A 25,892-nucleotide genomic window follows, 5' to 3' on the forward strand; every position below is an offset into this window, starting at 1 on the left:
TAAAAGATATTTCATGTGAAATAGTTAATAGAAGCTTGAAAAGTTATAGCAAGCTGCTACAATAAAAACCATATTCACAATGAAATAAAGAACCATCTTTTCTAAAACTTCCTGAACACCACTAATTTATGAAAGAAAATTTACTGTTAGAATCCAAAACCAGATTTAACGGCACTTTTAATTTCTGATAAACAAAAGTTTTGTAATATCTAAATTTGGCATGTACATATTGCTTTACGTAACTTATAAAATTTCCTTATAAAACAATGATTTCCCAACTCTCAAGACTCCTGAATATATATGATGCATTCCCAATGGCTAAAATAAATCTTCCATTTTTTCCCCACACCTACTCACACCATAACATCTCTAACTGAATAAATGAAAAGGCTCACTTTATAGAAGCTGAGAAGCCAAAATCAGGTTCTATGCAATATAATCTCTGAATTAAGTAGACAGTGACTTTTAAACTTTGCAATTGGTGAACTCTTAGTAATTCAGAGTAGTTCACTTGCTCTGCAGTCCCTCTGAATTTTAAAATACAAATCTTAGAATCACTCAAGTCTTTCTGGATTAGCCCCATATATAATCTCTGCCCCTTTTTTGTTAGAAAGAGAATTGGCAGAAACAGATGTATGCACACCCTCTATTGTCAGAGTAGTGCTGAAACTTTGTAATATTCCAAAACAAATACTGAAAGAAGCCTCCGAAGAATGTTTGGGCAGAAACGCCTGAATTAGAAATTACCCTTCACATTTCCCTTCTAGGTTCTTATAACTACCTCCACATTCCTGACCAATTGGTTCAAAATCGCCATACCTTTTAGAACTTACTTTGAATTAACATTAGCCAGATGTAAAAGAAAGAGCCCATAGGATAGATGGGTCACTCAGCAGGGGCTGGTAAGCATCCTTGCTCCCTGCCCTGAAACTATTTACTGGCTTTATCACAGATGGTGAGTCTCTTGGTTGTGATGGTAACCTACCTTTCCAACCAGTCAAAGGTATTCTCACAGACTCCTTTCCTAACCAACTGTCCAGACACCTCTTTTAAATATTTCCTGGAAGTCCTTAACAACCTAGGTCCTTAGTCATATCTCATAAACAATGTCTTGTGTCCTAAATGACTGAGTTTTGTATTTTGTACTACCTGCATTATATCAACTACTTGGAAATGCAAAAGGCACTCACTTCTTTTTCCTCAAATCCATTCACTGGATTTGAATGAAAGACCAAACCTTTCTTGGCTCAGGTACTAATCCTGGTCACACCCTCAAATCCTCTTTGGTGTTTGTTTTTCAGGATCCTGAAAGTAAATCTTTGGAATCTTATTAAAGTTCCCTAAACCTTAAAGACTTATAAAACAGTCAAGCAATTTCTAGGAAGGAAAGATGAAGGGGACTATGCCTTCACAATCTATTAATGTCTGAATTATCAGTTACTTAATATTAAAATTTAGAATTTTAAACTTGGGTTTAAAATTACTCACCTACTTCTGAAGCTATTCCCTCTGCCCTCCTAAGTACTGAGACAACAACCCTCTTTTTTTTTTTTTTTTTAGTACAGAAAATAAATAGGAGCAGGGGCCATGAGCTAACCTGCTTCAGGAAATGAGCTAACTCTCAATCACCTACATATCCTTTTTACTACAGAGGTAACAAAAAGCAAGTTCGATGGTCACGAGTTTGAAATTTGCTCTAAAAATTTTTATCTTGAATATAAAATAGAAAGTACTAAAAGGAGTGGAACATCCAAATGCACTTTTGAACTGCTGATCAATCTACAGCACGTTCTCAACCAGAGGTCATTTTCTTCAGGAATGGCCACCACAACTGAGGTGTGCCACTGGGGTGCCGCGAAGCACGTCCCAGTGCACAGGGCAGGAGAAGCTCCATGAGGGACAGCTGTCTGGCCCCAAGTGTCAACCATCCTGAGACTGAGAAACGCCTATGTATTCGCTTACTTACTTACTAAGTGCTGTGGAACGGAAAGCCTGTGGGAATTCTGATGTCTGAAAACAATCTTTACTTTTGCAATTTCTGACCTATACTAGATAGGAGATAGTGGTGAGAAAGAAAACATTCAAAACTTGCTTTGTTTTTCTTTAATCTGTTTCTAGCACATGAGATTGTTAAACAAAAAAAGAAAACATCTAATACCGTTGTGAGCCACACTTGTTAAAAAATATATGAAATTAAATTCTCACTCTGAAAAAAATGTTCAGTAATAGACAAAGAAGGCAATACAACTTTAAAACTGCATTACCGAAGAATCCCGTCTTCGTGACTTGAATTAGGCAGGACCCCATCAGAAGGACTGACAGGTAAATCCACATCTGGTTGTCCAACTTGAGCATACACAGGCTTTGGTTCTAAGAGAAAGAAAATTTAAATCATGCAGGATTCTCTTTATAAAAATATGAAATATTGAAAGCAACTAATTAAATACCAAAATAATAACAATTTTATAAAACGTATGTATGATTCCTCAGCAAAAGTAAGTTCTGAGAACCTGATGAGAAGGATATACACCATATGTAACAGAGTACACTTTATGGTTACAAATTCTTAAGTCTCTGTAACAAGCGTGCATGTAAATTGACCACTGTCTTTCTGCAGCTCCAGCTGTTAAGAACCTGAAAAAAATCTATGTTCTCCAAGGAAGAATAACAGGAAAATAATACAAGAGAATCCATATATTTCTTTGTTGACTATCAATGTAGTCATCATTCTTCATTATGGTAAAAGTCTGATTTTAAATATGCAGATTCCTGCCGCTAACCAAGCAGAGCAAGACAGATATGAGAAGGAAATGAGACATTAGAGACAATTGATTTTAGAACTGAACAGATGCTTAGTCTGGGTTCTTAAATAGGGTTTACAAGGTATACTTTATAAAGTGTTCACAAAAATAGTATCCATAAGTAACACAGTATTTGCTTTGAAATTTTTGAAGTCAGTCTAATGTTTCTCTCTCTCTCTCTTTTCCTTATCCAGTGCTGGAGATTGGAACACAGGACCTTGAGCCTGCTAGGCAAGTGCTCTACATTTCTTTAATGTGCAGCATTGGAGAACTTCTCTCAGATAAGGTATTAACCACAAATATTCTCTATTAAAATTTATACAAGATAATAATAATTGCATCTTTAAGTCTTCTGCAAATCTTGACAATTACAGGAGTCTGCTTGCAAGTGTTTTTGAACGTGGTATTTTGTTACACACCTGGAAGAGTAGGTGTTTGCTTCTCATTTCTTTCAGCTGTAACCTCTTCCACTGCGTTGGGTGTGTGATCATCCCCATGCTTTACAGGAGTTGAGGGAGCCCCAGGTTTAGAAATCCTCTCTTCCTCTCTGCTGCGGAGACTATACACATGATCAAAATGAAAAATGAAGCTTACGATGGTTCTGAAACTCACTTGTGAGAGAACAGTAAGGAAGAGGGATGACACCTTAAAAAAGTGACGAGACTTGCTGTAACAGTTATCAAAATATTACAGAAACTTATTAATTAAAACTAGGACAGTGTAACAACAGAAACAGGCAAATGTCTATGAGACAAAAATGAAAAAAAAAAAAAAGAAGCCATAGTAGAAAGCTGATTTCAGACATGACATTCCAGAACTGCTGGGAAAGAACACATTAATAAATGGCTTTGGGACAAATATCCACTAACTGAGAAAAATTAGAACCCTATGTATGTGACAAAATAAACTGATTTCAGATGAAATAAAGACCCTAAGCAAAAAAAAAAAAAATTCACTACCTTAATTAATTGCAAAGGTAATTAATTACATAAAAATAAAGTTAACCAGGTGTGGTGGTGCATGCATGCAGTCCCAACACTTGGGATGCTGAGGCAGGAGGATTGTGTGCTTGAGGCCAAGCTTGGCTACACAGCGAAACCCTATCTTCAATTAATTAATTAATTAAAAAATAAAGTTAAAAGGCATGCAAATAATTGGTAAAATATACAGTGTGTTGAGCCAAATGGAATCTTTCAAAAAAAATTTTAGTTCATACAGCTGAATATTAACAATTTCATGTGGTTTAGCTAAACAATTACTAAGAGTTCAATATTAAAACTACAGATTGAGCTAACAAGATATGAAAGGATTTGATATTTAGAAAAATAAAGAACAAGTGAATTAAGAGTAACTACAAAGAAAAATGGACAAATACTAGAAAGATACAAATAGACAATATCCAAATATGCTTACCCTATTATTATTAAGGAAATGCAAATTAAACTAATTAGCAATCATCTTATTATCACCTATGAGAACATTCATGCAACAAAATCAATTGTAGGGAAGGATATGAATAAATAGACACTCATACAAATGACAGCAAAAAATGAGTACACAACTAGGTGAGAAAAAAATAAGTGTTATTTATCAAAGCAAGACATACAAACATGTCATACCTTCTAATTCCACTTATAGATTTGGCCTAAATACCAATCCATATGTATAAGAAGACACAAGGGCTGATGGAGTGGCTCAAGTGGTAGAGCACCTGCCTAACAAGTGTGAGGCCCTGAGCTCAAACCCCAGTACCACTTAAAAAAAAAAATCTTTGTTTTAGTAGCAACAAAATAATAAAAGCTAACTGCCCATCAAAAGTTTCCTAGAAACTTCTAAAGTATAAAAGCTGAATCATGAGACAATATTTTTTAAAGAACCCAATAAATATACTTTAAATAAAAAGTTAAATGAAAAAAAGTATCATTTTATCAGATAGATGGTTTTACAACTGGGTTCTTTAACCTTTGAAAAATATTTTGTCTCTTTTAATTACCTCAGACAACAGAAAAACATAAAACTTTCCAATTCAATTTTAAATATTATTTCCTAACATACACAGTAATAGAATAATAGTATAACATCCCGTGTATGTTTCTTTAACAAATCAATATTCTGTGACCATCAATTCAATATGCAGCTAACAGATATCCCCTGTGAATGGATGGGGGAAAAATCTAAAATACTAGCTAAGGGAATACAGTGGTGCATTAGAAGATTACCAGTATAGATAAAGATTACATTCTTCAACGAAGGAAAGTAAGGCTACTTCAACATTAGGAACCTATCAATCTAATTCATTAATTTACCCAGAATTAACAGAAGAATGTTAATGTCAGTTAAGCATGTATTAAGAAAATTTAAGTCATTCCTAATAAAAGCCATAAATGAAACACAGAAACATGTACTATTCATTATAAAAGAGACTATTTTCTAAAACCAAGAGAAAACATTTTCTGTCAAACGGTGGAAACATTCAGTATATTTATAAGAAAAAGAGTTAACAGTACAATGGTTACAGGCTAAAAGTATTGCTATCCACCCTAATTTTGAAGACATAATTATAATCATAAAATAATGGACCATAGTGATATACTGAGGGAAAAACTTAGTATAAAAGACCAGTAAAAAAAATTTAAGAACATTTTAATTAAAAAAAAAAAAAATCAACAGATTTTTCTCAGTATTATCAATAGTAGGCCAGTAGTAAAAACACTAAATGCTGGGCAGGTGTCTTAGTGTTAGGAGTACATTCACAAGGCCATGGGTTTGAGCACCAGCACCACAAAAAATAAAAGTAAAATGTTTTTTTAAAATAGCATTAAAAATTCTGAAATTCCTAGAGAAAATCTGTACAATCTCAGACTGGAGGAGATCTTTCTAAGTAAGACAGAAATCCAGAAGCCATAAAGATGAAACTATTTGACTGCATTTAAATTTTTAACTGCACAGGGGGAAAAGACACATAACGACTTATATTTGCAACACATTTGCCCAAAGTGCTATTATGACGTAAAATGAAAAAGAACAATGGGAAAAAAGAGTGAGAAATGAGCCACGCAATTTACTGAGGAAGAAATGCAATGATGAATAACTTTGTGAGAAGATGCTCTGCTACATTAGTGACAGGACAAGCCAACTCAAAGTGAGGAGCTACAATGTCCCCATCATCAGACTGGGAGACATGGGATTCTGAGAACAAAAACAGGTTAATGTACTACTTTTACAAAGTAATCTGGGATTACCCATTAAAGTAATACATAACAAAAACACACTCTTTGAGCATTTTATAAAGTACTAGTTGTGAAATTATGAACAAGATGCTTGCTGCAATGTTTTTTGCCTGCACAAAAACCTAGAAACAGACTCTTCATAGCATGGGTAGTTTTCATCAGAAGAGTGCACTGAAAGAGCACTCGCTCTGTATTGCTGCAGGGAATAATTGCAGAGCCTGATCTGTAAACATTACTTTTAAAATCCCACACTCCACACATGATGCTTAATTCGAGGAGTAGGAATTGTGCGCAAAGTAGAGTTGGCTGGCATGATCTATTTTACTTGTTCTAATAACACAAGTTATTTTTGTAATTGAAAATAAACAGTGCTAAAATAAGTTACAAAGAAACAGGAATGTATGTCTAGACGTTTAAATAACTCTAAAGTGCACTATGATGGTGCACAACTTACAGAACGCATGTGGAATAGTACACATAAGACATCACAGAAGTCCTCTATGAACCTACACAACAGACACACTTAACATGTGACCAGCAGTTATCAGTGGTTCACCTTTTCCTTGGACAGAGAAATGGGCCAAAAGGTAGGCCAAAAGAATTTTAGATTTATTTTTACTACTGAAATTTTGTAAGAATATATTTATACATGACTTATAAAGACTTATTTTATAAACAAAGTCAAAGTCTTTAAACAAAGATTTTCATTTTATTCATACACACTATTAGCAGTCTCCTATAAGGACAAAAATTTCTTTCCATGTTTTCCTCCCAAAAAGGTAAAACATGAAGCACTTTTCATAGTTTCTACTTTCATATTCATGTAACCATTCTGTGTGGGTGTATTCTACTTTTAAAATACATATTTAATAAGCTGCATGTACATCAAACAGTTTCACAGGAAAAAAAATAAAGCCAATTGATTTTCTAGCTCAAACCTGAAGCTACTTTTAAGTTAAAAAGGCCAAAAATTTTAGCCACTGCTTATATAAGACATCACAATTAGCTAAATATACATAGATGTAAGCAAGTTTTATCTCCCAATTATACAATGTTCCTCAGATGATCACAAAATAAATTTTGTACTCTTTGCATTAAAAATTATAAATACAAAAAAGAATGAGATTAGAGAACTACATAATTTTAATAGTTCTATAAATTTTTGTTGCTGAGCAACAAAACTAGTTACTTAAACAAGATAACAGATAATTCCAATTAGTTCATTTTTCTTATTAAAAAACTATACAATTTAAAATGTGATACTACTGTGGAGATGAGACTGTGCCCTCCTTCAAAGTTACTACATACTATACAGAACAGGTTTCCGGCTGTACTTTGTCCTGACTGACTCCATTTTATAAAACAGTGGTTTGCTCCATGTTCAGTGCAAATGCTGAAGCAGAATGACTACATCTTGTTTGTGCAAGTAAATAACCATCTGTCCAGTACAAAGCATGGTACAGACAGATAAATAACTTCCATAAATGAAAGATTACCACCTATGAAATTATCAAACTAAATCAGGAACACATGAACAGGTGGGCATATCAAACCAAACCAGGAAACGCAGGCCCATGAACTTATGGAACACACCAGACCCAGGAGCAGTGCAGCACTCTCAAGTGAATCATTTCAAAGAAGAGACACCTAACACTGGGGTCTGGCAGCATACAAACCTGTCATCAGACCATCCGGTGCATGCATCAGGGGTCATGTGTCAAGCACCAACAAACAGGTGACAAGCTCCCAACTTGTCCCCAGGGCTTCACAAAGCTCAGCTCAATCTGCTTGACATGACCTGTTTGACATATCTGAACTGCCATTTATCTGGACCCAGTGAGCCTGGAATCAACTCTGTACCTGGAATCAGCTCTAAATCTTAAGCCAGCAAAGCACCCTCAACCAGCTCTGTGTTTCAACCCACTGTGCCTCAAAACACAGTGTACCTTATGTAACCACCTGCAGTGAGTGCCTTTGTATCCACTCTTCCTTAGCAAGACCTTCTTGAACCCTATAGTCACTAATCCTTTCTTAACAATCCTCTTACCTCTACACTATCGTGAAGTGTGATGTGTATTTCGAGTGTTAATATTAGTCACTGGAACAAAAGACCTGTTTTCCAACTGGCTCACAGTTATCAAGCAAAGTTAGTAGTAACTGGCAAATTAATGTTAATGAAGTTGACAAAGCCCATGAATTTACTGTTATTCAATAAAATTTGCCACTGTGGAAAAGCACAAGCATGTGTGTTTCTGACAATAGATTGTTCACAATTACTATCTTGATGTTTAACTTATAATCAAATGTAACATTTTAACTCAAAATAGTAACTCCAATAACCAACACAAGAGTTGTGCAATTGGGACTCTTGCTCCACAGATTACATAAACTTCTGCTAGTTATTTCTGTACCATTGTCTATTGCCTTTTCATTCTGTGGTACAATTGTTATGAACTTAAAGGCAATGAACTTTTAAATAATATTTCATATGGACAGAACTCGTATCATGCTGTTACATTTTTCATATAATTAGTATCTGGAAAAGTATTGCTCCTTTTCATGCATTTCTATTATCTACCAAAAGATGGAGGCATCATTCAATAATACATGAAGACGCAGAGCAGTGTGCTATTTAGCAGAATTATTCAATGAGTCGCTTACATAATGTAAAATTTTTTAGTATCAATGATAAATAAAATTAATCCAATATACATAAAATATTACTTCATCTTATAATCAACATAAATCATTAGTGAAGTACATTACATTCTGTTTGTGTATTCAGTCTTCCAAATCCAATGTGTATCTCCTACTTAGAATGCACTCACTACATTTTAAATGCTCAATAACCACAGGGGTCTGGTGGCTATGGTGTTAGGTAATGCAGACCTAGAGTTATAGTACAGAACAAAATAATCAACTTTTCCAAACATTTAAAATGTTCTACAATAAGCCCACTTTATTAGTGGATTTACCACATGCCAATTTGTGTAATAATTTTTTTTAAGCTGGAGTCAAAGTTCCCCTGCAGATGATGCTCAGTCAGCCCGGCTTATCGCCACTGTGTAAAGTTCTGTGCATCCTGGGCATTCATGGTTTTCCTCAATGGCAGTCTCTCTGGAACTATATACCAGGGACATGAAGAGTCTACTGTGTTGTCAGCAAACGTAGCTACTGAATCAAGACAAAACCTGAATCTGCATGTGGAATTAGTCTACGATCAGTGGCAATTACTGAAAGAAACTGGTGAGGCTGTGAAAAAAAACTTTCTGAACTTTCTTTACATAATTCTACCCTAACAGCTCTCAAATACTATTTAAATTTTTTAAAATTGCTATTACAATAGCTGACTATATATAAAACTACCTATGCTCTGAGTTGTGTTTATCGATCATACTCTCTCCTAGTGGTCTAGAGGAAACCCCAGGCGACCTCCATCTTAGACCCTCTAAGAGCATTTTTGTTTTTCTCAGAAGGGTAGAAACAAGTTTTTGTTTTTAAACTTGCACAGATCAATGAGACTGGCTACAACCTCTTAAAAGACAGGTATTAAAAATGGTATGGAAAACAGAAAATTTTTACACTTCATGTAAGGTACTCACTTGATACATAGCTTTCTTAATCAATCAACTGTGTAAACAGAGTAGCAGATTAGTACGAATCAAATCAGCACTGGGTAGCATTGTTTTAAGTGAAGAACTTGAGGTGTGAAGTCAACTATGTCCATGAATGTGGGCAGAAGACAGAGGGGCCTGAAAAGACCATGCAGAAAGGGTGCCTTCCCTGGACATGCTCTTGCATCACAGTGGGCAGCAAGTCCCAGGGGCCAGGGGCTTGGCCCAGCATTCTCAGATGGCTCTGCAGCAGAATGTCTCTGGTAAGACACCTCCCCATGAATGGTTTTTCCAATCACCCTAGAGAGCAAACATCCTGCACATTCACTGGAGACACACCACACAAATTCTCTGCCATTCAGAGAGCCAATGTTGAGTGAGCCCTTTCCAAGAAGTCTCGATCTCAGTCTGGGGAATGCAGGAGCTGCCTCCTGTTTTGGCACTCTATCTCAGAACCAGGGACAGTGACCACTCCTTGTATCTGTGGTTCTTATATTTATAATTCTCTTCACTTCTTACTAGCCAATCCTTCATTACTCTGATCCCCTACTATGTTCAATTTCTTTATGTACAACTTTCTCAGAACCCAGAAACTGTGCTTTCAGTCTCTCTCTCTCTCTCTTTTTTTAAGGGTTTTTTGTTTGTTTGTCTTTGTGGCACTAGGATTTGAACTCAGGGCCTCATACTTGCTAGGCAGTCGCTCTACCACTTGAGCCACTCCTCCAGCCCCTAGGTCTCTTGATCAGATACTGGCTAATAAGGTATGCCAAGCTGTCCATTCGGGAAGCTTCCCCTAGCACTCAAACACCTTCCCAACTGACTGCCTATGCCTTATTTAAAAATAATAATAATAACCTTAATATAGGAAGTAAAAGGAGGCAGAACAATCATTCATAAAATATCCTTTTATAATGCCAACTCCCTGTTATGGCATTACCCTACAAAAACTGATTTACATATACTTTCAGATGTTTATTTAGAATGGAATAAAAAGGGTAGGTACTAATCCCTTTAAAGGCTAACTGGACAATCTTGGCCACAATTAATAATAATTATGCTAATATGCTAACAAACTAACTGCACTCCAGAAAGTTTTTTTGGATTGATGGGAAGAGTTCACCCTGGAGGGCTCCAATCCATGAGAAAGAAAAATCAAGTCTGACTACTTAGAATGTTGCATTGTTAATCCTCTAAACTTTTTATGGGGAAACAGAGGTTTATACACTGAAGTTCTTCCTTCTTAGCAGTTTTAAAAAATGAACTCTCTTTGCACTGGCACACAGAAAGTTCTAAAGAAGCGCAAAAGAGAATCTAAACTGTTGGCACAGAAGAGGAAAGCAATCAGAAGTATGCTGAGAAGGCAGGGTTATCTTATAGCCACTTTTTGCCATATCTGCAAGCTTACTTCTAACAACCTGACTTTTTCCATGCATGTAACTCATTTTCTAGAAATGAACACATATTCATGTGTATGACTTACAATAAATTCTGAAAAGTTCAGCACTAATCTACAGACCTGCTTTTACAAAGCTTATTATTTGTACGAGCTGCTTGTCTTCAATGTCCATTTATCATGACTAATCTTAAATCTGAAAGTAAGATTTTTCCATACACGTACTACTTTTATACATATAAGCAAGGGGAAGAGTCTGTTTTTAAACTTTGTATTTTATCTTGTATGTGTGCATGTGATTCTGGGGATTGAAGCCCACAGCCTTGCCCATGGGAGGCAAGTGCTCTACTGAGCTACATCCCTAGTTCATATTTATTTTTTACAATGTATTCAGAAAAGAAAAAGTCTCATCTGATGGAGAAAATAAAATTTAGACTTTCACTTTTCTTTGGCAGTGAGTATAAGTAAGGTATACTATTTAAGCCTTTCTGTCATTAGATTTGATGACCTGCTGTTAGGGGTTAAAAATCTCTTAGCAAACCCTGACCGCACCATTATCACACCCAGGTCTTCAGTTATTAAGTATGGTCTTCCATTACCCTGGCCTCTTACAAAACACATCAAAAACAAAACCTCAGATTGGAATTTAATCTAGTTACCTAAAATTCCCGAGGACCAAAAATAAGTTGGCTCACTAAAGTTTAGGATGGGTCATGAGCAGCATTCACTATGAAATGGTGAATACCTTACCAAAAGAAGTGTTTAGTAATAATTAATAAAAAATTTGTCAGAAAACCCTCTCCCACTATACATGACCAATTTTTCCAATACACATACACACACACACACCACTTCTTAGAAGTCCAAATCACAATCTCCTTGGCTCTTGTAATCCAGTCACATCAGTCATCTCACTGTTCTTCTGACAGGTCAAGTGAATCCTCTTACAGCTACACATACTGTATCTTATTCTGGAATGGTCTTCTTCTGGCTGGTACTCTCTTCCCATTCAGACTGACCTCAGAGAAGCCTTCTTCCCTGCAAGAGCACGTTATCTAATATCGTCCCTTCCCATTCACCTTCATGCTACCTTAATATTCTTTATAGCAATTACCACTGGCAAAAACTACCTTTTCATATCTTCAATCTTATATGCATTCTTCATTTGGGTAGTATTTGAATGATAGCAAAGATCTTGCCTAGCTTGTTCAGAACATTAATAATCATACTCTGGTAACATGTAAATGATATCAATAAATATTTGGTAAAAGATGAATTACCAGAACAAAAAAACAAAAAGAAAAAAGCATCTTTCAACCTTCACTGCAGAACCTGCCCCATGTAGATCACTCAGAACTAACTACATTCCTTAGCTGTAAGGGACAAGAGTCATGGGACAGAAGCAATCAATCAGATGATTAACTTTATGGAGATACTCAACAAATCATATCCTTCCACCTGGCCCTTTTCATCTTTCACAGATGAAGAGGAAATGGGGGGAAGGGAGACTTCATGGTGTGTCTGAAAAAGAAGTTGTAGTAGTATCTGAATGAAGTTAATCACCAACAATTTCATACGTAATCCTCATTTAGAATAAGGCACCTATGTAAACCGGATGTATGAAATATTTTTATAAACAGAAGACTAAAACCGAAGACCAGTAAATAAAATCTGAAATTTGCCAATCAAAAAATGATATTCTCTACACATGAAATGGTAAAAATGTTCAAACAACATGTTCGGATGTTTCAATAATACCCTCTGACCTACTAGTAAAGCTAAATGTATGTTCCAGAGGAAACTAAGCAACACCTGACAGAAACTAAATAGAGTAGAATTTTAAAAAGAATATTAACAGCTTTCCAATGATTTCCCAAAGGAAACAATTATGATCCCAAGTGTATTATCTCAACACCTGGATTTAGGCTGGAAATGTCTCACTTGAACACTGAATCTTCCCGTCCACATTGACACTGCTGTACTGAGGGTTTAGTGCAGGAATTTTTCTCAGAAGAAGTAAGCAGTGAATAAGGAGAATATTTGAGACTGCTATAAAGCTTTAATTTTTAAAGAAAACACTGCTTTCAAGTGCTTCTGAAGCAACTATTTTCATAAAACTGATATTAAATATAAATTTAATTTTTTTGTTAAAACACATTCCCTAAAAACGTCAGACAACAGCTTAAGTCTTAGATGAACTTTTGCAGTTTAATGGAAAAACCAGTCAAAAGTAACTTTTTTGTTTGTTTGTTTGGTGTAATGGGGTTTGAACTCAGGGCTTCAAGCTTGCAAAGCAGGCACTCTACCACTTGAGCCATGCCTCCAGTCCCAGATCGGGTCTAAGTAATCACAGACAATTTGTTTTTCACACTTCAAATTTATCTTGTTAGTCTGAGCTTTTGCTGAATTAGAATTTTTTTCAATATTGCAGCTGCTTATGAATAATCAGCACTACAGACACTTTTATGAAAGTTTACAGGTCAGAGCAAAACAGGTAAACAGATATTGTTCTCCCAGAGGAAGTCCTAAAATGGGTCTATAAACACTAGGAAGGGTGCAACATACACTGCAGATGTTTCGAACATTCCTGCTAAACAAGGGCAAATAGTTCCTTCAGCCAAAACTACCCAGTGACCACAAGAGTCAGTGCCATATCAACTGCAAATATTTTCAGTATTCTCAGGTCAGAGTGCAAGTCTTGGGGGCTCTGAAACAAAACCCAATAAAAACACAAAATAAAGTAAATGAGTCCAGCCCCATGCAGCACAGTATAAGCTGGCAAATTTTTTCTGAAAATGGTTCCTTTGACCCATATTTCCTGTCAAAACTTCCCTATTATGCCACTATAGGAATGCCTTCCAGTAAAACTTTATTTATAAAACCAGGCAGCAGGTTGGATTTGGCCCATGGTCTACAGTATGCCAATCGGTACTAGACACCAGTGAGGGTACTCTGTTCATCTAACTAGTTTATATATTTTCCTCAGAATTCTCTCTACATGTTTGCTCTCTAAGAGTATCATACAGAGAAGCAAGTAGGTCATGACAACAATGGAATTCTGTAAACTTTTGTTCCCCTAAGAAGCAGTAAATCTACTTTCCTCCTTTCTCTATACCAATAAAATCAAAGGCTAAGAGTTTGAAACCTGACTCCAATCTCTTATCAATTATGTCACCCTGGACTTTATCACAGGCCCTCAGTTTTAGTTTACTTATCTGCAGAATGAGCAAATCTTAGAAATGGTTAAATACAAGTAGATGTGAAAGCACATGTGGAAACTAACTCATACTGCTACCAGAATTAATGTAAGTCCTGATCCCCCACCCACCATGGGGAGTCTGAGACTAGAACCCAGAAAAGTCTGACTTCAAAGCCCAAGGAAATCACTGTATTTTATTGCCTCCAACAAAATTAAAGTGAAGATGTTCTTTTTCTCAGCAGAATACTGCATATCCTAAAAATACACAAAACAATTCAGAAATCTAGGAAGATAACAGAATAGGGCTAGTGTTCACCAGAACAAACTTCATACACTAAATCAAAAGCTTTTCTCATAGAGATCAAGTCAGTTTGTATCATTTCGTTCAAGAACAAAATTAAATAATGTTTATAACACAAAATATTTATACAAACAAAGCTCTAGAAGTCAATATGGGATGGTTCCATGAATTTCATTGCTACCAACATTTTACTCTTACAATGCATCCCAATTGTTTCTCTCCACTTAGTTCTAAAGCGTATGACTTCTGGATTTTAAGATAACTTCAGGGGAATGAAATCTTTAAGCAATGAGTACTGTTTCACATCTTGCCTGTAGCATGGCCACTGAACTCCCAGGAATTAAATCCTCATCACCCAAATTCAAAAACAATTTTAAGAGTCTTGCTCTTACGTAGTTGAAGTACTATCTTTTCTTTTATATGCTACACTTTCTAACCATTAGTTCACAAATTTGGTAGTGCATTGAAGAGAATGATACCAGAAGCTTACAAAGAAAGCATTCCTGAACTTCATGTCAGATGAACTAAGAACAGACTCCAGGCTTCTGTGTGTTTATAAACATCCATATAACTGATGTCACCCATGAGAACATTTAAGGCTCCTAAAAGAAGTAAAACATTCTCATATACTATGAAGGTGGCTTTAAAAAAAAAAAAAAGAATTAAACCTCTTCAACTTTCAAGGTGAGGTTACAGACACCAAGTCTTTAGGGAGCCTAAATGAAGGCGATATTAAAAAGAACTTTCTTGCAAATCAAAACTACAATGAGATTCCATTTCATCCTACTCAGAATGGCTGCCATCAAGAAAATAAAAAACAACAAATGGGGTGGGGATGTGAGCGGAAAAGGAACTCTTACGCATTCTTGGCATTAATATAATTAATCCAGCCACTATGGAAATCAGTAGGAAGACTCCTCAAAAAAACAGAAACAGGTTGGGTGTGGTGGAGATCAGGAGAATCATGGTTTAAGGCAAGTCAAAGGAAGAAGTTAGTAAGACCCCCCCATCTCAACCAACAAGCCAAGCAAGCATGACAGCACGAACCTGTGATCCAAGCTATATGTAAGGCATAAGTAGGAGGTCTGTGGTCTGAGGCAGGCCCTGGGAAAAACACAAAACCCTACCTGAAAAATAACAAAAGCAAAAAAGGGCTAGGGATGTGGGTGCCTGCCTAGTATCCACACCGAGTTCAGTACTGCAAAAGCAAAAACATTTAAAAACAGTACTACCATATGATCAATCACACCACTGGGGGCATATACTCAAAAAAATCAAATCATCTTACTATGGATACCTGTGTATCCATGTTTATCGTGGCAGCACTCACAACAGCCACGCTACGGAACCCACAGAGGGGATAAAGAAAAATGTGGCAAATACACACAATGAAGTTTTTGCCATGAAGAACGAAACCATGTTGCAGCCAGGAAAATGGAAGGAACTGGAAGTCATCGTGCTAAGTGAAATAAGCCAAACTCACAAATACAAGTATTATATGCTTTTTCTTATACGTGGAATTTAGTTTAAATACATATACACACACACACACACACACACACACACACACACACATATGAAAGCAAACGGGGTGTGGAAGATGAGAAGGGAAGGGGACAATGATAAGAGGGTGTGATCAAAGTACATTAAGCATTTATGAAAAAGTTATCATGAGTCCATTTACTTTGTACAATTAATATATGTTACTTAAATAACTAAAAACACACAAAAAAAAGAACTTTCTGAGATTTAGAATTAGCTTACAATCAAAACAAGTGATTGAAATTTTGACTTAATATCCTTTATCTTAAGGGAAAATCATGTTCAAACTGTTTTATATTAGCATGGTTTCTAGGTGCAAGAAACCCATTAAAATGATAGCTGCTCCCATAACTCATCGAAGGTATTAGTTACACCACCATGTATGTGTTATGGCAGTAATCCCTTTCCTTGTAACATCTTTGCTACCTGGAACCACTTCATGATAAGTGAAATTATATAAATTTAAGCTGCACAATGTGATGCTTTGATATATGTATACATTGTGAAATGATCATGATCAAGTAACAAGAAAATATAACCACTGTATTTTAAAACAATAGGGTGTCATTACCTGCCATTGCTGGGCTGTTGTGGAGAGTGTCTGGAATGATCGGAGGGCTCTGATCGTTGGTCAGGAGATCGTGACCGGCTACGTCGGGGAGGCCTATCATGTGAGCGACCAGAATGATCTGATGCTAGTGATTGAATTTCTGAAATGTCTGTTAAATAAAAGGGTGCTATTTATTGTCCCATGAAATGATTACCATAAAGTAACACATATTCCAATGATACTAGACATAAGCTACCAAATATAATTTCATATAAAATAAATGATATAAACATTACTATAATCAATCAGTGATAAAATGATTAGCAGCTTGCTTCTTACACAAGCTATTTTTTATGTGTGTGGTGGTGGTACTTAGGGTTTGAACTCAAGGTCTTGAGCTTGCTAGGCAAGCACTCTATCACTTGAGCTATATACTTCCAACCTTTTCTTCTTTAGTTGCTTTTCAGATAGGGTCTTGCCCATTTTGTCCAGGCGGCCTCAGACTGCGATCCTCCTAGTTATGCCCCCCCACACAGCTGAGATTACAGCCATGTACCACCACATCTGGACAGGGTTTTGCTAACTTTTCTGCCTGGGCTGGCTGTGAACTGTGATCCTCCCATCTCCACCTCAGTAGCTGGGATTATGGCATGAAATACTGCACCCAATTACATATGTAATTTTTTAGATTTTGTTTTTCAGTAGTAGTTGCACTCAAGGCCTTATGCTTGCCAGGAAGGCCCTTACCACTTAAGCCACTCCACCAGCCCTATTTTGCATTGGTTATTTTTTGAGATAAGGTCTTGCTTCATGCCTTAGGCAGGCCTGGACTGCAATCCTATTTGTGCTTCTCCTCATAGTTGCGATGACAGGGGCATACTACCTTGAAATGGAGTCTCACAAACTTTTTTTTTTGTTTTTTTTACCTGAACTGGTCTCCAACTTCAATCCTCCTAATGAGCTAGGATTACAGGCTTAAGCCACCTCACCCAGTTTGTAATTTTTAGATTTTGAAGGTGTCTGGGTTGTAGACAATAATCATTTCACTCAAACATGTCAAATCGTTCTAGTTCTTTCAGAAGTAAGTCACTTAGGAACCTCCAAACAGAATCATACTCACCATCTCTCTCAGAGGCATTAGCAGAGTGAATGCTGTCAGAGAGATCTGGGACGTTCAGTAAGGTAGCTCGCTCGTCTCTTTGAACTACCATTTTTAACTTGCCTTTAGACCTTTCTATCAATGTCTTTGCATCTGTCAATGACATATTTTCAGTCACAGTACCATTTATCTGCAAAAGAAAAGAAACTACAGGTTTAAAGTAAATGACAAAGTACAAATGGCAACAGCCAGATCAGTTATAAATAGGAATAGTCAAACTACTCCTTGGCTTGCTGTAAGAATCAAAATATTCCTTTATACTTTTTAAGTCATCACAATCTTTACTACACTGTTGCTCTGTCAGATAAAATGAATTAGCAGCCCTTAAGCTCTTCCTGTCACAGCTTATCACATTCTATTGCTTATAAGCAAACTAATAAACATTTCAACAACATCCAAAACAAGGATAAAAACCACTTGTGATATGTAAGAGAAGACAGGCCTATCTACAAAGTAGCTCCCATTGGTGAGTAATATGTATTTGCAACAACAAATTCTCTCAGGATGACATCATACCAAAATTACCATTGTTGTCATGTAGTAACAGACTGGGGAAATTTAGGTTCCTCTCCCCTAAACAATCATTTTTAATTCTCTTTGGCAAAACTGCTTCAAACAAGAGCAAAGGTCACATGTTAATCCTACCATTTTTAACTACTTCAAATAGTTATAATGTAAGAATATGACTTTACCTTCAATACAACATCGCCTTCTTGGATATTGCCATCTCTTGCTGCCAAACTATCCTGAGAAATTTCCTTTACAAATATATGGCTGGCCAATCGAAGACCATATTCTGAAATAATATATTTAATGTCTTTAGTGTAAAAATTGCAGAACACCTCAGTAGAGTTTAAAATTTAAAGCTAATAATTGCTGCATAAAGTTTTCAAGTAGAATCAAAGACATGAAATTATTTTTAGCCACCTTTCAAATAAAACATTTCCTTTAATCATCAAAAAGCATAAAATGTCAATGTGAGAGCAAAGCAAAAGTGTGTATGTTTCAAACAAGTGATTACCATCCTGAGCTCCCATCCTACTGAAAGGGAGAAAGCCCTAAAAAGAATACTGTTGCTTTCTGATCATGCTTTTCAGAATGTTTAAAGAATTCAATTCTTAAAAAGTAAATTGCTTGAGACTTGAAACACTTCAACAATTTTACTAATAACTGTTATCAACTATGTATTAGTATTGTTTTTCCTGGCCCCCATATCCTACATCCCTGAAACTGGAGAGACATATTCAGAGCGTAAGTATACACTCCTATGTGTTAGTGTGATGGCAGATGTAAGCAGGAGTTGAGAAGCCTGACTACTCAGATCCGTTGTTGGTTATACATACAAGGATCCAAGAGAGAAGCAACGTTAACTTTATCTGTGGGTGAGGGTGTGGTCAGAGTTAAGGAAGTTACCTGAAAAGAGTCCAGAGAACTGCCCAAGTTCTTGCAAAAAAAAAGGCTGTACTGGGATTTGAACTCAGGGCTTTGTACTTGTCAGGCAAGTGTTCTACCACTTGAGCTGCCTTCCAGCTACAAAATACATTCTTTAAAAAAAAAAAATAAAAAGGCCACATGTGGTAAGGGGATACCTGTATAATCCCAGCACTCAGGAGGCTGAAGCAAGAGAATGACAAGTTTGGGAGCCAGACAGGAATATATAACAAGACTCTGTTTCAAACAAAACAAAACAAAAAACCAAAACAAGAACAACTACTTATAGTGTCAACAGAAAAAGGCATGAACTTAATTCCGTGAGCAAAGAAAGGACTCTATGTCTCACTGAATTTAATAAAACATGCATATACACATACATACATACAAACAAACACACACACAAAAAAAAAAACTTTGGAAAGCGCACTTTTGTTTTTAACCTGAGATAATTAGCATGCCTGCCACTCAAGTGTTTAAAACTTATCGTTATCATTATCGTTTAACTGAACAGAAACATACAAAGATTGCTCACAAGCAGAAATAGAGCCAGGATGGAAAAAAAAAAAATGTGTATCAGCAGATCTAGGCAGGCAACTGTATGTGCTTTGGAAATGATCATTGCATCACAGAAGAATAAAAGATTAAAGGATTGTTCTTACTCAAGATTAAAAACTTACGAGTGACCATTAACATAGGCTCCCAAATACTCCTTGTGTGAAAGTCTGTTCATTCTTTCCAAGTATTTCCTTAGGTACATAATAACTGTGCTAGGCAAAACGGATAAAGCAGATGAGACAGTCCCTAAAAGTCTGGCAACTTACAAAACTAGCAGAGAAAAAAAAATGTTGTCACAGCAATTACCAATGCAGTAAGGAATTCAAATGATGGAAATAAATACAGGGTTCTGTATCTAGTGGGAGGTCAGAGAAGGCCTCCTTGAGGTAGAAACACTAAGGGTAAAACTTCACATAATAAATACTAAAATTAAACCTCAAAAGTGTGTTTGTGTGCAGGAGGCAGAGGGTATTAACAGAATGGTTCAAAACAAATGCGCCAAAAAGTATGAAGGAAGAACCCACAAGGTATGATGAGGTCCTAAGTCTAGTGCAGCTGTCACTAAAAACAAATACAGGGACCAAAAAAAAAAAGTAACAGAGAAACTTCCCAGGAGAGTCTAGAACCCACTGGAAGGGATCCAAAGACCAGTCACAAGATGCCAGAGTCCACTGAAGATGGTGGCAGTTGGAAGAGTAGTGGCAGTGGAGAAAGACAGAAGTGGCACAGGTAAGGGCAGCATTTAGGAAGTTAGGACATAACCATTATGCACTGGAGAAGAGATGTCAACGACAACTACTCTGTTGTCTGTGCCTGGCTTGAGAAACTGGGTAGACAAGAATGTACTTCGTCAAATATTTCATTATAAACACAAAGAAAAATTTAAGAGGGAAATGTGTTTCATCTGACATGTGCTGAGTCTGAGGGATCCACATGGGATACTAAGTGAATAGGGCTAACAGGAAGCTGGGAATGCAAGAGTGAGCAGATCTTGGCTAGAGAAATAAGTGTCGCCATCATTAGCAGTAATCTGAGGCAAAAGGAGTAAATGCGATTGCCTAAAGAAATCACATTAAGTGGAAGAAGAGATTCCATGACAAAAACCTATAGAAAATGAAAAGGTAGGACAAGGAGAAAGAGCATGCAAAAAAATACCGGAAAAGCACAAGTGGGAACCTACTGCAGTATTACGGTTAATCATGAGTAACAGTTCTGAAAAGATGATTCAGATGAAGACTAAAAAGCCTCTAGTGGACTTACTGTGAACAGTTTTGGGGCCAGAGGAACAGATACTAGGCCACAGAGGTTTGAAGAATGAGTGATATTTATGAAGTAGAAACAGTAAGTGTGGACACTTTTCCTAAGAAAACTGCAGGGGTGGAAATGGTAATGAGATGTGTCCAACGGTTAAGCAGACCTAAGAGAACCATCACACTATTCTTACGATAACACTTTTCAATCAAAATTGCCCATAGCAGGAGGAAGCAAGAGATCCACTTTTTTTGTGGGGGTGGGGAGGGAGAGGGACTGGGGTTTGAACTCAGAGCTTCACACTTGCAAAGCAGGCACTCTACCCGCTTTTGTCACACCTCTACCCAAGAGATCCATTTTTAAAAAGTTAAATGGATGGGTGAAAAGCAGAGCTTCAGTTTAAAAATGTTAATGAAATCTTTTATTTTGGAGAAATGCCCCTTCCCTTCAATCCCTCCATTTAAAAAAGTCGGCCCCACTAAAAAAAAAAAAAAAAAAAAAATGTTCCAAGATTTCTCCCACAACCACTGCTGCTGATCCCAACAACTATGAAAACAGTAAACTTCAATTTGCTGATGGTATGTCATTTGTTGTTAGTGTAATTTGTATCTGGCTTTTCTCAACACAAAAACAAATCCAAAATTCAACTACTTGACAATGTATTTGAAGTGCAATTTGCTCCCCCGACCAAAAAAAAAAAAAAAGATTTAAGAGAAAATGTACAATGCCCAAAGCCTAACTTAATAGAATCTGACTTAAGGTAATAAAACAGCAGCAACTGTACTTCTCATTAACACTGACCTTAAAACTTTTCATATGAAAACAACGAGTTAGTAGAAAGTACCTTCATTTTTTCGGGATTTCACCAGTGTGACCTTGGTGGGTTTGGCAGGCTGACTAGAAGCCACTGACCGCCTGTCAGATCGTGGAGACAAGCTCCTCTCTCTACTTGCACTTCTGTCTCTTGCCCAGGTCTTCTCACTCCTTCTGTTAACCAGAGCACCACCACGGCTACTTCTTAGATCATGTACTTCTTCATCATAACTATCTTCTTCATTATCAGATACTGGTTCAGGATCAGGACGACTTACAGGTATCTGAACTTTCTTCTTCCTTCGAATGGTCTACAAATAAAAAAAGATTATAAGCTTATGTACCTTCAGTTCCTATGAGAAAAGAACAATATATTTCTGTTGTCCCACACTAATTTAATTATCAATCAGAAAGATGGTATACTAGCAATTATAAACAATTACTAAGGAATACATTTCCATATAGTTGTGTTTTCTGCTCTCCCGACAAACAGATCTGATCAAACAATAAATTAGAAAGTGGGTTTAATAAGTCCTTTTCATTTTGTTCAGAAAGAGCTAGTGTGATCATCACAAGTTAACAGAGAACAAATAACTGGAGGTGGGTAGAATACAGGACAGGCACTGTAATGCCATCAAATGGACTGTAGATGCTATGCTACCCAAACCACAGCAAACTCATAAGCCCAACTTGATTCCTTAATCAAATCTTTACAATGCATCAGTAAGAAGGCCCGTAATTGTCTTATCAGACCTCTAAGGGATACACTTATTTATCACACAGTAATAATCAACTCAGTATATGGAGTTAATGAACTGAATTATATTTCACCAACTGCATCCCATCTCTGCATTGCTCCAATCTATAATTTCTGGTACAGGCGCCAAGTTCTTTCTTCTTGCATTCTTTCTCAATGCTCTGTTTTCCCTTTCCATTTATTTCTTTCATTCTCTGTAAGTTCAAGATCTTCAGGCATCATCTTCTGATGAGTAGTCCTATAATCCCTGGACTACCCTTTGCCTTCTTCCACTGGTATACACCTGCTCTCCTCAGATTATCTACAAGTTTCTTGTTAACATGTGTCTTCTTCTTCCAACACCTTCATCTACTGAAACTTTTTAACTGTTTTTCTTATTTCCAATTCCTTTCACCCTCTCCTATTCTCTCAGTCCATCAGTTCTCTCCTAGTTCCACTTGCCTTCCTACCAAGTTTACATGATAGTACATGCTGCCATGTATAAATGACTTCCTACCAACCCCTCCTTCATCTGCCATGGCAAATACTAGCCCAGTATTGCCTTCCCTCTTGGATGGTTGCATTTCTACACTTTGTGGATTGAGGCCTCTGTGAATTTATTTTATTAGACAAAATCCCAGCTATTGGTCAGCAACTCCTTTGGATACACATCTTGTTGCCTCTTAACGGGATCTGCTAACACAAGTATTTCAAAACTATTTGCCAAGGTCTCAATTCCTATCTGCTTTATGAAGATCAGTGCCACTATACTCTGGCCTTCCACTTCTGAATTTTTTTCAATGTATTTCATTTACTTGGCATTCCTTTCTTCTGTTCTCAAAGACCAAGAGGGTCTTCTATGTATATAAAGAAAACCTTCCATTTGAGCTTATCTCATCCCTACCCATTTCCAAGACCTTTCTCATCAGTTACCATCCTCCAAGTTACTTGCAAATTAATTTTTCCCCATTTACCTCAAATCTATCCTATACCTACCAATCTCCTAATTAATCTGCTGTGCCTCTATCTTGCTGCTCACCTCCAAGTTATCATCTTGTCTCTTCTTTTCATGGCAATTTCTTCAAAGGGTGACCTACACTTAATAGTATTACTTCCTACTATTAAGAACCATCAGATTGTGCTTTTCTGATAAAAAAAAAAATATTGAAATTGAGTAACAAGAAGCAGCAAGAGAGGCCAGCATGTGAAGAAGACACCCAATGTTCAATTATGAACAGAGAGAAGGAGGGCTATCTTTCCTCTCAGTGCACCTCCCACAGCTAGGCCCTTATCAAATATATTCACTGAAAGCACTCCTGATTCTCTGCTTTGAAGTCTCACTTCTACTTCAATCTCCAATGTATTATACTGCAAGTAAAACTTTGAATTAACATAATAATCCTCAGTTCTTTCCTAGTAGTAGATAAACAAAGTGTCACCAGCTGAACACTCCAGGCCTTCTCTATCCTTCCTGTAAAAGAACTACCTGTTTGAATTTCTACTATACCTGAAAGACTTTCAAACTCAGGTGATGTGCATTATAGTTATGAGTGTGTACACCCATCTAGCCTGCTAAGATTCAAGGTCCTGGAGAAGTTCCTTGCCATGCATTTAAGTAGTACATATAATGAAGTAAGTGCTTAGCCAATTAAAAATATCTAATCCTGTTATCATTCTCCACTTATATTACAGATAAGTTATAAATTCACTTAAGTGACATGTGGCAGGTTTGATAACAATGCGTAAGTTTCATGAAAATTTTGCAACAGAAACCTTTTTGGAGAAAAATGCCAACTTCAAAAGTTTAGCTGAATTAATGATTCAAACGTAAACTAAAACAAAATGAAATCATGTAAGTACCAGAATAAAATACAGGACAGAGGCTTTTATAATTCTGGTAAGGTAAAGGCTTTTGTAAGCAAGACATTATTAAAAGAAGAACCAATAAAGTTTGACAGACATGACAACCTAAAAATCAAACATTTCTATGATGAAACAAAATTACATAAAAGCAAAAAAATCACTATCAACTTACATTCAAAAAATGCAAAATAGGAAAACAATATGTGACAAAAGACAAACAACCAACCACAAAACACTTGTATACCTCTGTATAAATGGTAAGCAAAGGAACATGAGTAAGCAAGAAGAAAGATAAAAAGGGAGGAGAGGTACTCCACGAGGATGAAAAGCATTTGTGCCTTAAGATATTCCGTATGAAATGCTACATTTAATCAGTCTGACAAAGATTTAAAACATGTTGATGATAATGAGCTCTCAGTCTCCTGCTGATTTTTGGAAAGGCACCACATATATCAGTCACTCAAGTCACCCATGCCCTCTCACTCTAAAAAGCCACTCCTAAACCTATGTCTAAAAACTAACTGAACAAGTAGGACATGACAACCTTCAGAACCATTTTAATACTGTGGATAGGGTATCCATGAGTGGGCTGGTAAGTATGTTCACACTACAGTGAAATGCTGTCATCAGTTTATTGCTAGCAAAGTGTTTTGCCCCTTGATTCACAATATTCACTATTCACAATTTTAGCAAAACTTTTACATGCTTGTTATGTTATAAACTAGCTTCATGTGTAATAAAATTAAGCATATTAATGGTAGTTTTATTATCAAGAGTTCTAACACTTTAATAAAACATAAAGGAAGTCATTTATTAAGACTAATACCTGAAAGCTCTAGTTTGCGAAAAGAAAGATCAGCAAATAACTAAGCCATCAGCACAAAGTCAGAGCACAGAGAAGACTGGGGAGCTGAAGCTGGCTATGAGGAAATGCAGTACCCCTTGCCCCACTTCTATCCTTCCTGCTGGGCCACTGTAGCTCTGTCTGCTGGAAGGTAGGAAGGCTCTCAATGGACAATGCAGGACAGATCACCTCACCACCCAGCCTCTTCCTCCTGTCCTGTACACTGAGCTAAGGCTTCACATGGTGCTTTCATCAGCCCTTCAGAGGCAAGGTGGGACAAAACCAGGAGAGGAACAAAATGAGTGAATTGGCTACATGCTCCTAAATGTCAGTATCATCTTAAGCAAGTCTTTTACATCAAATTTGCACTTTGCCACATTTGCCAAATTTTAAACATGAGTCTGGATACTGAAAGTTAACTAAATTTCTTTTCCTTTACTTAGTAAGAGTAGAATTCTCAAATAAATACAAAGTAGAATAAAGATTCTGGCCAAGAGATAACATGAAATGCACCAGAACAACTGGCCAAAGAAAATCTTAAGGCTTTCTCTTCTCAAACTATATCACAGTAACAAGGAAAGCAGGAGATGATGGGGGTTCAAGGGAC

The 25,892-nt window shown here is 36.6% G+C and overlaps 1 protein-coding gene across 7 annotated transcripts in view; it reads right to left on the reverse strand.

Moving 5' to 3' along the window:
- Nucleotides 1-25,892, reverse strand: part of Tjp1 (tight junction protein 1) — a 263,800-nt gene that overhangs the window by 33,044 nt on the left and 204,864 nt on the right. For all 7 annotated transcript variants that reach the window (XM_074061565.1, XM_074061563.1, XM_074061562.1 and 4 more), the window contains 6 exons: nt 21,874-22,153; nt 18,482-18,585; nt 17,751-17,919; nt 16,652-16,799; nt 3,221-3,360; nt 2,265-2,370 (listed from right to left, as the gene is read on the reverse strand). In XM_074061565.1, the coding sequence (XP_073917666.1) occupies nt 2,265-2,370; nt 3,221-3,360; nt 16,652-16,799; nt 17,751-17,919; nt 18,482-18,585; nt 21,874-22,153 (947 nt within the window). The remainder of the gene's footprint in view (nt 1-2,264; nt 2,371-3,220; nt 3,361-16,651; nt 16,800-17,750; nt 17,920-18,481; nt 18,586-21,873; nt 22,154-25,892) is intronic.

Source organism: Castor canadensis, chromosome 19 (genome assembly GCF_047511655.1).
Source record: "Castor canadensis chromosome 19, mCasCan1.hap1v2, whole genome shotgun sequence".
In the NCBI taxonomy this organism is placed as follows: Eukaryota; Metazoa; Chordata; class Mammalia; order Rodentia; family Castoridae; genus Castor; species Castor canadensis.